At 45.0% G+C, this 15,156-nt stretch overlaps 1 protein-coding gene across 4 annotated transcripts in view; it reads left to right on the top strand.

The window, feature by feature from the left end:
- Positions 1–15,156, top strand: part of KCNK10 (potassium two pore domain channel subfamily K member 10) — a 131,756-nt gene that overhangs the window by 67,312 nt on the left and 49,288 nt on the right. For all 4 annotated transcript variants that reach the window (XM_032878571.1, XM_032878570.1, XM_032878568.1 and 1 more), the window contains one exon: positions 14,117–14,234. In XM_032878571.1, coding sequence (XP_032734462.1) covers positions 14,117–14,234 — 118 coding nt within the window. The remainder of the gene's footprint in view (positions 1–14,116; positions 14,235–15,156) is intronic.

The raw sequence follows: 15,156 nt of genomic DNA, 5'->3' as shown, positions 1-15,156 counted from the left end.
AGCTCAGGGCTCCGCACCTCTCCTTGTTCAAGCAGAGCCCCGTGGGCAATGTAGCTGGTGATGAGCACCCAAGCTCAGCACTTTCCCCTCTGTGTTAAATCTCGTTCCCACTTCCCGGCTGGGTGACTTGGGGAATAGTTACCCCAGGCCTCAGCTTCCCATCTGTTGACTGGAGATGGTGGTATTCCTGTCCACCTGTTAGGGCGGTCTGAATTGTGGGCAAAAAGTTCAGTTACTTTTACTATTGTGATTGCTATTATTTATTTGTTAGGGAAGAAAGAAAAAAAGAAACCAGAAAGCCCCTAAGGTATATCCATCCTGGGGGCCTGTTAAGGGGACAGAGAAGAAAGGTCCTAAATGCCCTTTGGGGCTTCAATCTTAATTTTCTAATTAACAAATTTTCTCAATTTGCTTCTACTGTTAAAGTGTGAAGTCACCTTTATAGAAGTTGCTTGGCAAGTGCAGGCCTGGGCTGCTAACACCAATGGGGCTGTGTCTTTGTGGCTTGAGGCAACATAGCAGTTTCCTATCCCATTTAGAGGGCTTACCATGGCTACCTAGATCAGCATCTTTATCCCAAGCTTTGGTGGGGATGCTGAGCCTCATATATATATTAAGTGGAAACTGATGCCAGCTCCACTGATTGCTGTCTGCACCAGCCCCTGCCCCAGCCTCCCGCCCACGTTGTTCCTCATGTGGTTTGGGAAACACTCCGGAGAAACTCAGGGACCCAGAAGACTCAGGCAGCCCCCAAGGCGCAGGTCTACAGAACGACAGAATGGCCTTTGTTCTAAGGTGTAACTGAGTGAAAGGGCCTGTGTCCTCTGACTGAGGGCCTGACTGAGTTTATCCCTGACTGAGGTTTGTGGATCTTCTAGTTTGATGCCCTGGAGCAAGCCACTTAACCAGAGCTGGGGCTCGGCTGTTCCACCCAGAGCAGACACAGAACAGCCATCCATTTCTGGACTCTCGCCCCTGAGGCGACCCGAGGGAGTCTGCAGATGACTGTAACAGAGAGATTTCCTGCCGAGCTGTCCTAGTCATGAAAAACGGCTCCTGCTTTTTGGTCATTCACTTCCCCCTAGGCACTGTTCTAAGTGCTTCTGCGTCTGACCTCGTTTAACCCTTGCAGTGAGCCAACAGGTATGTTCCATCGCCATCATGCCATTTTATGGATGAGAAAATTAATTCCAAGAAGTAGCTTGTCCAAGGTAAGTAACAGTCAGTATGTGATTGAATGGGGATTTGAGCCTTGGGACACCTGACTCCGGGGCCCATAGGTCTAACCATTGTGCTATGCTTCTTACTTGTGTTAATGGAGAGTATCCCCTATAGTACATCTGGGCCTTTTCTGAAAGCTTTTACTCCAAGGAAAAGACTGGAGGGAGAAGGAGAGATTTTTAAGGAGGCGTGGGCTGTCTTACTTGGTACTAGCAGGTTTATGTGGACCATTGGATTTTCAAGAAGGGGGTGTCCAGCAGAGGAAGGAGCATGGGTATGAAAGTTAGGTAGACTGGGTCCCTGACCCCACTGAACCTAAGGCTCTTCCTCCTAGGAAAGGGTGGGATAGTCCTTTTCATTCAGAACAGGAGGAGGAGGGAAGGACGAAACCCACACAGAACACTACAGCCTGGCATCTAGCTGACATTCAGGAGACTTTATTTCCTTGAACTTGATTTAATGGCTACCCAATCCCAGGAACCTCTTGATCCTCACTGCTCTGACTTGCCTCAAATGCTTACTCCCTGCCCCCAATACAATAGTCTTAGAAACTTTTGCCATGGCTAGTCTTGGAGAAAGCAGTAACACGTTCATCTTCTGTGATCCTCAAAGCATAAAACCACGAGGTGGCCTCCTTGACTGATGGGGGGAGGGACCCATGCCCCAGTCCGGGTGGATGATGTTAAGTAAGAGTTGTTTTTCAAGCTGTGAATGCTTAAATGTTGTAAGGCTCTGAATGTCTCCAGTGTAGCTCGTGGGGTCACATGACTGTCTTTTCTCCAGGTAATAGCCATGTGGAAGGGAGGGGTGATTCATGGGAGCGGGTGTAGTGTTGGGGGAGGTGCTCACCAGGGAGGACATGGGCATTTCCATTGTAGTGCAGGCAACAAGGATTCCTCTCTCACCGGAGGCCACCCCTGGGGGCAGCTCGTGTACTCCCCCTAGCATGAGCAGCCTACCTCACTGTCTGGAAAGTTGACTTTTTTCCTGGTGTACTTCATTCAGACCTTGCTTTGGCAAGTTCCATAACTTCACAGACCCTCTTGACCTCAAAAATGGGCACTTTCTCTTCATGGTAGTCTCTTTATCTGAAGAAAACCTGAAGCTTTCATCTGCTGGTATGGGCTAGGTCTGGAATTTCCTGGAAGTATGAACCTTTGGGTGTGGGTGTCCCTTCTCATCCTACTATAGCTCCCCTTCCTTGACTGGTTCATGTCTTTTTATGTTGGTCAACAGGACCTCTGCCATTGGTTTTCCTTTTATGATCTCTTGGGAATTTGGATCCTTTGCTAGAAAGTGATTAGAGTCTTAGATACTTGCTTAGTCCTCTGGGATACTGACGCATTTCCCTGGCTCTGCTCCTTGGGCCTGACCCCACCATGCTTTGGTGGGACACAATTTCATTTAAGATACAAGCAGTTGTGTGAGAGGACTGGCTACTGTGTCGTGTCCTGGGTATGGACATTGAATGCTGTCTTGGTGACCCAAGCTGCTATTCTGCAGATATGGGAGGACCACAGATCAGGAGCTCTTAAAGTCTTCTCTCCAGGAGCGGCAGATGTTGGTTAATCTGCATGAGCCATGAACATTCCCCAAGGCCGTGACATCTGCCATTCCCTTCTTCTGCCAAGCCCCAAATCCCTTAATCAATTACTCCCTCATTCACTCACTCATTCATTAATTCAACACATTTACTGATTTCCTGCTGTGTGCCAACTTCAGTGCTAAGTCCTGGGGACACAATTGTGAATAAAAGTGGGGACATATAGTCCCTGGAGCTTCTAGCTAGGATGACCAATTATCCCAGTTTTCAAGGTTCCAGAATACTTATTAGTAACATCCCTTTCTCTCTCAAAAATGTCCTGGTTTGAAAGATAAATTTTATGCTTACCCTACTGATAGGTAGTAAGGGAGACAAACCTTGTGCATGTAATCACATGAATCAGTATAAATAAAACTGAGATGAACACTGCAGAGGAAAAGGGGCCGTTGGGCACACGAGCAGGAGAACTGAGACAGGGATGGGGATTCCAGGCGGGGGAGCTGAGTGCCAAGACCCCGTGGTGGGAGGAGGCCCAGGATGTCTGAGGACTTGAGAGAAGAGGAGCATATATGGCTGAAGGTGAGTTAGCAAAGGGAACTTCGTAGGAGATTAGCCTGGGGGCAGGTGGGGGTCAAACCATGCAGGGCTTCATGGCTATTTCAGGTAGCAGAGTGGCGTGATCTGATCCATCAGTACACGGCCATTTTGGTCCCTTACATAAACCCAGAGGTTAGCAGTGGTTGTCAGGAGCTGATTTTAAACCATTCATTCATTTAATAACTACACACTTACGGAATGCCAATGATAGGACTCTGCTGAGTCTGGGGCTCTGGATTTTGGAACTGATTTACCTTTAGAGGTGCCTAAACTCCAGTGCTGGGGGAAGCCTTTGTGTACCCTTCATGGTGGGTGGTACCCTGCTTGGCCCCACAGCACCCAGCACTCACGTGTGCCTCGGCCCTTGATAGACCTGTGAAGGGAACATCGTTTTTCTCATCTGTCTCCTTCCCACAACTGTGAGGTCTTCCAGGTTGAGTCTGTGTCTTTTATCCATATATCCCGCATGCCTGGCACAGCAGTCAGCCCATAGAAGATGATTGATGTTTGAGGAATGAATGAATAGAGCTTTTTATATCTGTTTTGGAGACCAAGAGTCCTTTATTCAGAATCTTCGCAGAAGCAAAGCAGAAAATTATTTTGTTTCTGGGCAATAGAAGTCCTTTCTTTTTAGTCTGGTTGCCAAGGTACTTCTCTCAAATCATCTTTCTGCCTTTTTTCTACATGAGCAGATTCCCTTGGTGTCCCTAACCTCCAAAGCTTTACGTATTTAGGAATGCAATGATTTTTTAAAAAGATTTTCTTTATTTATTTGACACACACAGAGAGAGAGAGAGAGGTCACAAGTAGCAGAGTGACAGGCAGAGGGAGAGGGAGAAGCAGGCTTCTTGCCGAGCCAGGAGCCAGATGTGGGGCTTGGTCCCAGGACCCAGCGATCATGACCTGAGCAAAAGGCACATGCTTAACCGACTGAGCCACCCAGGCGCCCCAGGAATGCAGTGGTTTAAGGGAAGCGTGGCACCCAAGCCCCAATTCAGCAGTCTGTGGCCATCCTTGCTGGGAGTCGGCGTGCGGAGCTAGTTAAGTGTTCTCCTTCCCCACCCTGGGGCATCCCTTCTTCCAGCAGCCTTTTGTGCAAGAAGTTCAGGCCACGGCTGAGGCAGCAGGTGACCTCTGTTGAGTGCAGGGTTTGGTCCTTCGTGCCCAAGGACACAGCTCCGGTGAAGAGAAGTGACTCCTCCTGGCTGGTGCCCTGAAGTCAGAGGCGCTGCCCTTTCTCCAGCAAAGTGGTCATGCGGAAGATTGTTCGGTGAATGCAAGACCAGGCCTGCAGCCCCCGGCCTGTCTCTACAGGTCTCTTCATTATTATTATTGTTCTTATCCTTGAGACTGTGATTCCATCACTGTCTAGTGAAGTTCTAAAGCTTTTAAGCCAGAAATTAAAGAGCTAATGGCAATTGGCATGCCGTTGGAAAAATGAATTTGAAAATGAGGATTGTGTTCCGCACCCTAAAAAAACTCCCATAAAAATAAAACAAAAACCCAGAAATGAGTGGTACGGTGTCCATATTTCTATGCAAATGGGCATGTATTTGATTCTCGTTTAAAGTGAAGCGGAAATCTTACTTAATGAGATTTTGACAGTGTGTGGCTCATATAATTATTTTCATTAATGACAACCAAATTTATTCATTTAGATATTAATTGAATTTAATGAATTTATTAATATTAACTGAATTCCTGTCACGTACCAGGTGCTATGCTTGGCGCTAGTGATTAGAAAACAATAACAAAGGAAGCAAGATGCCTTCCTGTATCCTCCAGAATCTTCCAGTCTTGTATTAATTTGGTCACTAGCTAACATTCACATGATGTTTGCTCTGGCCAGGCACTTAAATATTTTAACATTTAATGTTTAAAGTGGTGCTTCGAAGTAGGGGTAAGAAACTGAAGGGAGATGTTAAATAACTTTCCCAAGCTCAACTGAGAGGTAGAACTGGGATCTGGAGATGAAGAGTCTTGCCCCAGAGTCTGTGCTAAAAACCACAATGCTCTACTCATGAACAGGGAGACTGACTTGGCTTGAGGAGTTGGTTGGAGTCCGTTATGGCTTGTGCTAGAACAGAAGCAAACACTCAGGGCCTTATTCACAGAGCAGGAATCTCAGACTCAACCTGTGGAACCTCCAAAAGGACCATCATTCACTGCAGAGTAATGATTAGCTGTTGGTTGTGCTCTAGAGGGACGTGGCTTTGTGTCCTCACATACAGTGTTGAGGCTGCGTCAACATATTCTGTTGAAACCAGATTTTTGGTTATGGTTATCCTTTGGTTCTGTGGTTAAAAGTAAGTTCTTAGTCTCTTTTGAGAACAAGGAAAATTCTTTTCCTTTTCTGTGGACAGAAGTGATGGAGTGCTTGACAATGTAGGTTAACTTTTTTTTTTTTTTAAAGATTTTATTTATTTATTTGACAGACAGAGATCACAAGTAGGCAGAGGCAGGCAGAGAGAGAGGAAGGGAAGCAGGCTCCCTGCTGAGCAGAGAGCCCGATGCGGGGCTCGATCCCAGGACCCTGGGACCATGACCTGAGCCGAAGGCAGAGGCTTTAACTCACTGAGCCACCCAGGCGCCCTGACAATGTAGGTTAACTTTATGGAGTGAGGACTTAACCTTTCATTCTTTGAGAAATGAGGGACAGACCACAAATTCTTACTTCTCTTTATTGTCCTATTTCATGGGGGAAGACGATGCCATAACGGATGAGCTTTAGCACAATGTTTGCACGCCAGGCAGAGAGCTGTCTGGGGGAGAGACCCTGTCTGGGGCAGGTTTGAAGGGGTATACATTCAACCAGTCCCTGCTCTGCCACTTACTAGCTTCTACAACTGTGGACAAGCTACTTCGTTTTCTGTTCTCTCATTTATAAAACGGGAGTCGTAATGTGACACTTGAGAGTGGGTTTTTTCTGGAGGGTTGAGTAAGAGAGGAAGGCACATTGCAAATGCTGGCTACTAGGATTATTTTTATGAGTATTCTAGAGCTTTCTTCAAAGTCTCTAGGATTGTCTCTGCTTTCTTCTGTCCCCAGATCAAAGTGCACTCATTAGAGATTATAGGGGCTGACACAATCTTTGAGGGGGCCCAGGAAATGAAGTATTAATTTGGGATCATGAGGAGTGTACATCAAGGACCCTAGGACCAGGGTGACTTTTCAGCAACATTTGGCAAATTTGTTCCTGAATCCGTAGAGGATGAGTCCAAATGGAGATGAAAGAGTGACAGTTAATCAGAAAGTTTATTGATCTCATCAGAGCATATATGATACCCCAGTTCCTTATGGGCTTGATGCTTTCCTCATGGTTTAAACTTTCCCTTATGTAGTCAAAGAGAGAGAGAAAATTAATTCTATATTGTGAGGCACAACTTGGAAAGTAAAAGAGCTCCCCCAAATATGGCTTGATCCCACATGGCAATATTTAGGTAGGTTAGTCATTAGTGTATAGCCAGGTGCTAATGAATTTTTTTTTTTTAGACCAAAATATTTTTTAACAATTATTTATTTATTTACTTGAGAGAGAGAGCACCCTCGAGCACACCAGTGGGGGTCAGGGATGGGAAGGGAAGGGCAGAGGGAGGGAGAACCTGAAGCAGACCTCCCGAGGAGCATGGAGCCTGATGCGGGGCTTGATCTCAAGATCCTGAGATCATGACCTCAGCTGACATCAAGAGTCCCTGACTCAACTGACTTAGCCACCCAGGCACCCAGTGAATTGACCTTTAGCCCATTTACTCCCACCAAAAATTAACTGGTGGTAGCAAGGAAAGCCACTTGTCTAAGATCATAGGTTCTGGAAGTGCAGTCTAGCCTACCTTGGGTTTTGCTCTTTTATTCTCTAAACAGATTCTCTACTCGTCTTGTCTGTTCTACAGGTGCTTTCACTTTAGATTTAAAACCAGGCTATAATGTTTTGATGAAAGCCTGCTGTCGGGTACCCCAGGAAGGGCTAATATTTGCACATATAACTGGATACAGTTAGGATAGCAGGAAAATACACACTGTCATAATATTCACCAAGGCACGGAGGGTGCCTCTTGCTTTTTGTTTTTATGGTCTGGCCTGGTTTCTGCGAACACTTCTTTGTGGGAGATGCTGAGGGGGTACGGCTGTAAGGGGGCCCAGCCTGGGTGGGAGCCCACTTGCTCTCTGCAAGGCAGGGAGCTGGACCATGATGGTCTGGGTTGGGGAGAAACGAGAACCACGAGGATGGAGAGAGGCTGTCTTTCCAGCATTTAGGAAGGCGATCTTCCTGTTGACAATTCTAATAGCATTTGCTTGCCAGCTGGGCCATGCACGAGTTATAGGACCGTGGTCAGGGGAATTGACTAGTCTCAATCTCAGGTGCCCCAGTGGGTGGTACTGTTGTCTGTCTCAGCGTCATCGTGAGGGTTAACTGAGTTCCTCTGTGCACTGTAAGTGCTCGGAAAGGATTCCTGTTATTATTAATATTATTATATACGAAATGACAAGGCACACAGCTCAAAGTTTTATATCCACTGGAAAAAAAAAATCCTGACAACAACCCTGCAGGGAAAGGTTTCCTCATGTTATAGATGAAGAAACGGAGATTCAAAGAAGCTGAGTAACGTGCTCAGGCTGAGCATTTCCCATGTTACCGCAGACTCTCTCTGTTGCAAGAGTAAGTGCTGATGGGGGCCGTCCTCTCTGCCTCTGGACCGAGGCGAAGACTTCTTGCAATCTGCCACAGATGTGCCTTGCTGGGGGGTGGCTCCAGATTTCCTCTCGGATGCCCTCCCACTGTTGGAAATATTGTGATGTCGTCTCACAGTTGGACGTAAACTTGCCCCTCTCCTAGCAGCAGAATATTCGCTCCCACTGCTGTGAAATATTTATGTGAGAAATGCTTCCGGAGCAAGAGAAATAAAAAGAAACCATGGTGAACAAATTAATATCCTACTTCCAGTTCTCACCTGAGGCCCTTCTGCCACAGACGCGGAAGGAGGTGGAAAGATGTCCTGTCCTGTTACAGGGGTTTGAATCATGTGGGGCATTTCTGGGTGGTAATGAATGTGTTCTACCAGTTGCCTTTCTCTGTCTCACAGGGTTTGTGGCTTGCCTTCTGTCCATTAATGGCTGAAAGTGTGCTCTCTTTTAATACATTTATGAAGTCACTTTTTGTACCCACTCCCTCATCCTGCCTTGACCTCGCTAAATATCTACTTCATAGACCCCTTTGCCGACTGTGCCCTCTCGGGACTAAGAATGTGGTAGGCACAGAACCAGCTTTGGGTTCTCATCTGAGGTCCTTTCCTTTTGTCCTTTTGTCCTTTTGGTATAAGCTATTAGTAAAATGACCCTATGTCCTGAGCTCCCCCTGTCTTGTGGTCCTAGCATGGCCCTTCACAGAACCCTTCTTTACTGGGCAAGTGTCCTGGGTTGGACTGTGGGTCAGATGATCCCTCTGGCTACTGGTGTTCAGGCATATGACACCGACCGGCTGTATCCATCAGCCAGTCTCAGACACGAAGAGTGATGCTTGTTGCACCCTTTTTTGCTTTTCTTTCTGGTGCCACATAAGGCAACAGAAAAACAGATTATCTCACCGAGTACACAGATCATCGGAGAAAAGCCACAGACAGTTAGTGGTCCCCCGTGGGTCATCATTCATCCCACTGTAGTGCTAACACTCATGATGGTATCTTGCGCCATCTGCAACAGTGATTTGGACGGCCTGGCATTGTCTAATGGGATTACAGCACCGGGGTGGGAGGGGGAAGTTCGTGGGGGTACCCGGTGGTGGGGGGTCTCCAAAGGATACCTTTGCCTCCTCTTCCATCAGCCTCAGACCCACCTCACTTTCAGAGGGGCTGCGGTTTCTTTGTTACTCCTTTTGGGTGGTCTTGACTCCTGGGGGTGGTGGTGGGAGGATGGGGGAGGGGGACAGACTCTTTTATCTAGTTGTTCTCCAGTTGTATTGAGATATGATTGATATATAATATGTTAGCTTAAGGTGTACAGTATGGTGGTTTACATTTGTATATTGCAAGATGATTACTACCATGGAATTACATTATATCTTCATCATGTTACATAATTGCCATTTCTTTTTTTTTTCTTTCTTTTTTTTTTTTTTTTTTGGTGAGAGTACTTGAGATCTGCTCTCTTAGCAACTTTCAAGGTATAATGCAGTAAGTATCACTAGCTGTGATCACAATGCTGTATATTGGGTCTTCAGAACTTAATCATCTTATAAGGGAAAGTTTGTCCCCTTTGACCAACATCACCCATTTCGCCCACCACCCAGCCCCTGGGCAGCCACCACTCTATTCTTTTAGTTCTTGCCCCATTCATGTTAGCTCCCCACCTCCTCCTCCTCCTTCCCCTCCTCCTCCTCCTCCTCCTTCTTCTTCTTCTTTTTCTTTTTAAAAACAATCATTATATTTCTTTTGTGGGTCTACTTTCTTATTACATTTCTCTGCTTTTACAAAGAAGTAAATTGCATGGCCTAAATTTATTACTTTTGTTTGTTCATTCACTTATTAATGATCTGAGCATTCACTCATGAGTTGTTTACTGGGTAGCTGGGTGGGTGCTGGAAATTCCAACTCAGAGGCTATAAAGGAAATTAAAGAGTGATTGGAATTAAATTTTAAAGTAATGCCCTCTTATCCAGAGTGCCCTTTCCCTGAAGCTCTCACATCATATCGAGAATAATTTCTTTTTGGGTCCTCATAAGGGTTTTCTGAACTTGATACTCGTTGAGCTTCTAAGTGTACACATGATGCTCATCGGGTCTGAGATTGTGGCCCAACATGATGCTGCTGTTGGTCACATCTCTCCCCTATAACTGATCTTTTAAGTGAAGTAGTACACAGCTCAGATGCATCATTTCATTATCTATGTGCTCAGACATTTCTAATGGGCTGGCTTGTCTTCACTTGTGCAGCCTGAATGCAGAGAAGAAAACACGAGAGCAAGGGCATTTAATTTTAAAATGTTTTACTTGAGTTCAAACTATTAAAATGATTAGAAAATACTTTAAAAAATTAATAAAGTTGGAACTCTGAACTCCATCAGAAATATTCTGAGTTAAAAATGATGCCATTAATTCCAAGTGCTAGACTGTTTAACCTGGGTTCTCTTTCTGTGTGTATTAGCTCATGCGTGCCATTTTATTTTAATTCTGGTGGTTTGCCGGAGTCTTTCTGACCCACCCAATCCAGACAGAATAATCAAACCTTATTCCCAGGACTGGAGATTGTCCAAAGCTTCACCAAGGTCTTGATGACTTTTTGGAGAGTTTCTTTTTCTCCTTGTTTCGGATTCCAAACTTTGTTTTGGTCCCATCGTGCCCGTAAACAGCCTTTATATTTAATTTCCACAAAAGCACTTCCTGAAGGTATTTGCGCGTGTAGCCCACTCTATTGTAGATTTGGGAAAGTGAGAGAGGGATTGATATCAGAGATCTAAGCAAAGTTAAAGTTGGATGCCGGGTGGACCCGCCTTTCAACATCGCAGGCTTTGCTGCCGCTGAGCCCGAGCTCCCACGCATCCATGGACACTCCTTTCTCACCTTTACTTCCTTGTCTTCCTGCTTTTTCAGGGCTTTCATTCTCTGTTCTCTGTTTCTTCCCTCTCAGGGTATAACATCACTTGTTCCCCATGTTTATTTATTTTTTAAATTTTATTTTAAATGTAGAACAGTTAAGCTCTCTCCAGCTGCAGCAGCCAAATGAAGGTGGGTGCCTGCCTTTACATGTGGTCTAATTAGAAATGATCCTTTGAGAGGTGCTTCTGCCTAAATTCTCGGGCAGTCGCGGTCTTCCTCCTCGTTTCTGTCTGGAGAGGAGCACAGAGGTGGGGAGAGAGGAAGGCCACACCGAGAGGAGAGGTCAAAACTATGACTTGGGCCAAGTCTGGATTTGAATTCTAGCTTCACTTCCCTGCTGTGTGGCCTAGGGCAAGTTACTTAACTTTGCTGAGCCTGGTTCCCTATCTCAAATGTGGGGATAATATTACTTTCTTGCAAGTTGTAGAAAGGCTAAAATTGGATAACACACAAGTTGCAGGAAGGATAAAATGGAATAAGACTTCTAAGGCACCTGTCTGCACGCAGGAACTCAACAAATGGTAGTTTCCCTCCCTTTTAACCAACACATGCTTTCCTTGAGGGCTACATATGTAAACATTAAATATTTATAAATTGCATAATTCAAAAAATGAAACTTAAAAAGGCATGTTCCTCCGGCTTTTTTGATGAAACAAATAATCATCCCCACTTGTCTCTGCTGTAAATCTGTACTTTTATGTGCGACTTATGACATTTAGGTACATTTCTCAGCACAGGAGTCTTGACTGAAGCCCAACTCTCTATGCAGCTTCATAGATGTTGTAAATATTAGGTTATCGATAGCGTGCCTAGAGCTGTCCCCAGGGTTTTCCTTGCAGGTGGGCCTGGCACAGCTGAGCAGGTAATGAGCACATAAACACTAGTTAAGGCCTGTGATTTGGTCTGATGGCACTCACACAACACAGTGAAAATGGGTATTTTACTAGCAGAAGTATTTACCAGGAGAAGATGGATATTTTGCCATCTGTCTTTCTCTAAAGCAGAGCAGAGCCTCTGATGGGTAAGTGATAGTTGTCAATTAGGTCTGTTAAACATGGGCTAGGAGAACCCGTGTGCATCCCGCGAGGCCGGATTTTAAATCCTGGGGTGTCAGGGTTTATACTAGAAACAGCCTCCAGTGGACCGTCTCATGTTCTTAGGACCAGGAAAGAATACACTTCAACAAAAGAGATTTTTATTTCCCTATTGTCCAATCAGTTGTCTAGGGGTCTGCCAGATCTAGCCTGGGGCCTGCTTTTGTAACACCCATGAGCTCAGAATGATGTTTGCATATTTAAAGCATTGCTAAAGGAAAAGAAAAATAGGCAAAGGGAAAAAAAAAAAAAAGAGGAAAAGGTTGCTGATACCTGGTCTAGAAAGTTAGAAATATCTCAGATTCGTGAAGGTGAAAGGTAATGATGATTGGCTTTTTCAGTTAGTCTAATTTGTGGCAGACGCTCTTTGCCTGTTTGAACAAAGCTCTGTGGGTATTATTTAGGATAAACTGAATTGCATTTCAATATTTAACTGTGACCTGTTATCTCCACATGGGGTTATTCCAAATTTGTTCAGGGAACACTCTCTCTATTTGTTGTTCCAAAAGTAGCTCATGTTTGTCACCTCCCTCTGAAGGCCCCACCTGTCACTTCCTCACCACAGCTCCCTTGCTTGAAGGTTCTTCTACCCTCTCCCCCGGCCTAAAAGGGGCTGGCAGAGGCCAGCCCAGGAAGGGCTGCGGATGTATTTTGCACGTTATTCTGCACATGTGGGGTCTAGGCAAGGATTTTCAGCTGGGGAGCCTGTGATCAAAAGCCAGTTAAATATATGTGGTGCAGGAGTATGAGCCCTGGGAAGTGGGTATCTGTGGGGACTGTGGTACATGCATGGAGCCTCCTGCAAGAAGTGGGGCCCAGACTGGACTCTACAGGACAGGTACGATTGCAGGAGGGCATAAGCAAAGATCCAGAGGTATAAGGGGATGTCTCATGGAGTTGACCTGCCTTGGGTTGGAACTTTTCTAGTAGTGTGAGATGAGCTTGGATCCTCAGTGTGGTCAATTTATGTGGATTTAAGGTGTATAGAATTCCAAACCCTGCAGCCAGTGAGGAGTCACTGTCACTTATTTTAAAAGGAGTGTGTGTGTATGCGCGCTCACACACACACACACACACACACACACACACACACACATGCTGCACGTTGGGGGCAGGCAGGTAGTCAAATGGCAGTCACAAAATTGTCTACTATTTGTTACCCCCTATCTCGGTGCTGGGCCCTGGGCTGAGTGCATTACACAGACCTTCTCACTGAATCCTCACAACTCTGTGGACAAAGGCATTATTATTCCCCGTTTGCAAATAAGGACATTTGCATTTACAGAGGTTAAAATAACTTGTCCATGGTTCTGAAGTTAATAATGGGCAGAGCCTTGCTGGCTTGATTTAAGAGCCCAGGCTCTCACCTCCTGCCATCCTGAAGCAAGCTCAGCATAAAACATTTTAACAAAACAGAAAAGGGAAGAATGAAAATCAACTGAAATCCTGCCTTCCAGGAATGACATTTTGGGTGACAATCTTTCTAGACATCTTTCTATATACACAGTGATATGTATGTATTTTGCATAACCCATGCCCAGATTGCCTAAATCCTGTGCCTGCAAATTTTACATAAATGGCACCATACTATATAGCCTAGTATTTTTTTTCCCACCTAAAAGTAATTTTCTAGTTTTAGTAAGTGTGTGTTTAGTATTTCATGTTATGACTGCACCCATCTTCATATAACCAGTACCCTATAGATCATTTGTTTCTTTTTTTTTTTTTTAAGATTTATTTACTTAGAGAGAGAGCATGTGTGAGAGTGGTGGGGGAGGGGTGTGTGTATGGGCGAGGGGCAGAGGGAGATGTAGAGAGAGTCTCAAACAGATTCCCTGTTCAGTGCGGAGTCCAACTTGGGGCTCCATCTCATGAACCTGAGATCGTGACCCGAGCTGAAACCAGATACTCAACCACCTGAGCCATTCAGGTGCCCGATCATTTCAGTTTCTTGTGCAAGGAAAGAATTTGAGAGCTTTTTAAAATTTTTTAAAAACTTTTAGTCTTGAATCTTGAATCTTGGATCTTTAATCTTTTAATTTTGAATCTTGTGCTTTCTCGCTCTCTTTGCAGCATGCCCTTGACGCTGACAACGCAGGAGTAAGTCCAATAGGAAACTCTTCCAACAACAGCAGTCACTGGGACCTTGGAAGTGCCTTTTTCTTTGCTGGGACTGTCATCACCACCATAGGTATCCCTTTGTTGGCTAACATCTTTTTGTCTGGGGGCCAGCCTGAGAAATGGCACTTGGTCAATGTTTGGTCCTATAACCCTGGCAACTTGAGGGTCACAGGAGGCTCACATGTGTCACATGACACACTGTCGGAGAAATGCAGGGGTTGTAGTGGCTTTCTATAAAAGTCAAAGCAGACTAAGAATTACATTTTTTAAAATGAGAGCTAGAGAGCCTTTAGTTTGACTGGACCTGATGAAATGATCAGAGTGGAAAATCAAAATATGGACTGGTCAGTGGAGCTCAAATTCCTTTAAAAAATGTGTCCTTTTTACTAAGGTTGCCTATGAAAGAACTCCAACGTTCTACAAAGTTTAATGAAACACAGCCGTCTCTGCCCCTCTGCCCGTCCTCACCTCCCCTGTGGCAATGCTCTCATCTCTTTTGGTTGATTATTTTCATATTCATCTCCTTGTCTTTAACTACCATGTTTGTATTGCCACTTCCTGAATTTTCAGTGTTAGAGGTTGTTTCTTGACCTCTAGCTGTGGGAGGGGAGAAATTACCGTGGTCCCCTCATCGATGCTTTTGCTTTTTGAGGTTTCATTTGCCCTGGGTCACCTGTTTCAGAAGTGGATGATTTTCCTTCTGATGCTGCATCAGTAGGTCTGTAGTGACCTCACATCATGCCACAATGCCCGTGTCATTCAGCTCACTTCATCTCAACACGTGGGCATTTTATCATCTCACGGCGTCACAAGAAGAGGAAGGGAGAATACATACTATACGATATTTTGAGAGACCACATTCACAAAACTTTTATGAAAGTCTATTGTTAAAATTATTCTATTTTATTATTAGCTATTGTTGTTAGTCTCTTCCTGTGCCTAATATATAAATTAAATTTTATCATAGGGATGTATGTATAGGAAAAACATAG

The sequence above is a fragment of the Lontra canadensis genome, unplaced genomic scaffold, assembly GCF_010015895.1.
Source record: "Lontra canadensis isolate GAN:19392208 unplaced genomic scaffold, GSC_riverotter_1.0 scaffold64, whole genome shotgun sequence".
Classification (NCBI taxonomy): domain Eukaryota; kingdom Metazoa; phylum Chordata; class Mammalia; order Carnivora; family Mustelidae; genus Lontra; species Lontra canadensis.
The sequence above is the reverse complement of the archived record's forward strand: the minus strand, read 5'-3'. Positions and strand labels throughout refer to the sequence as shown.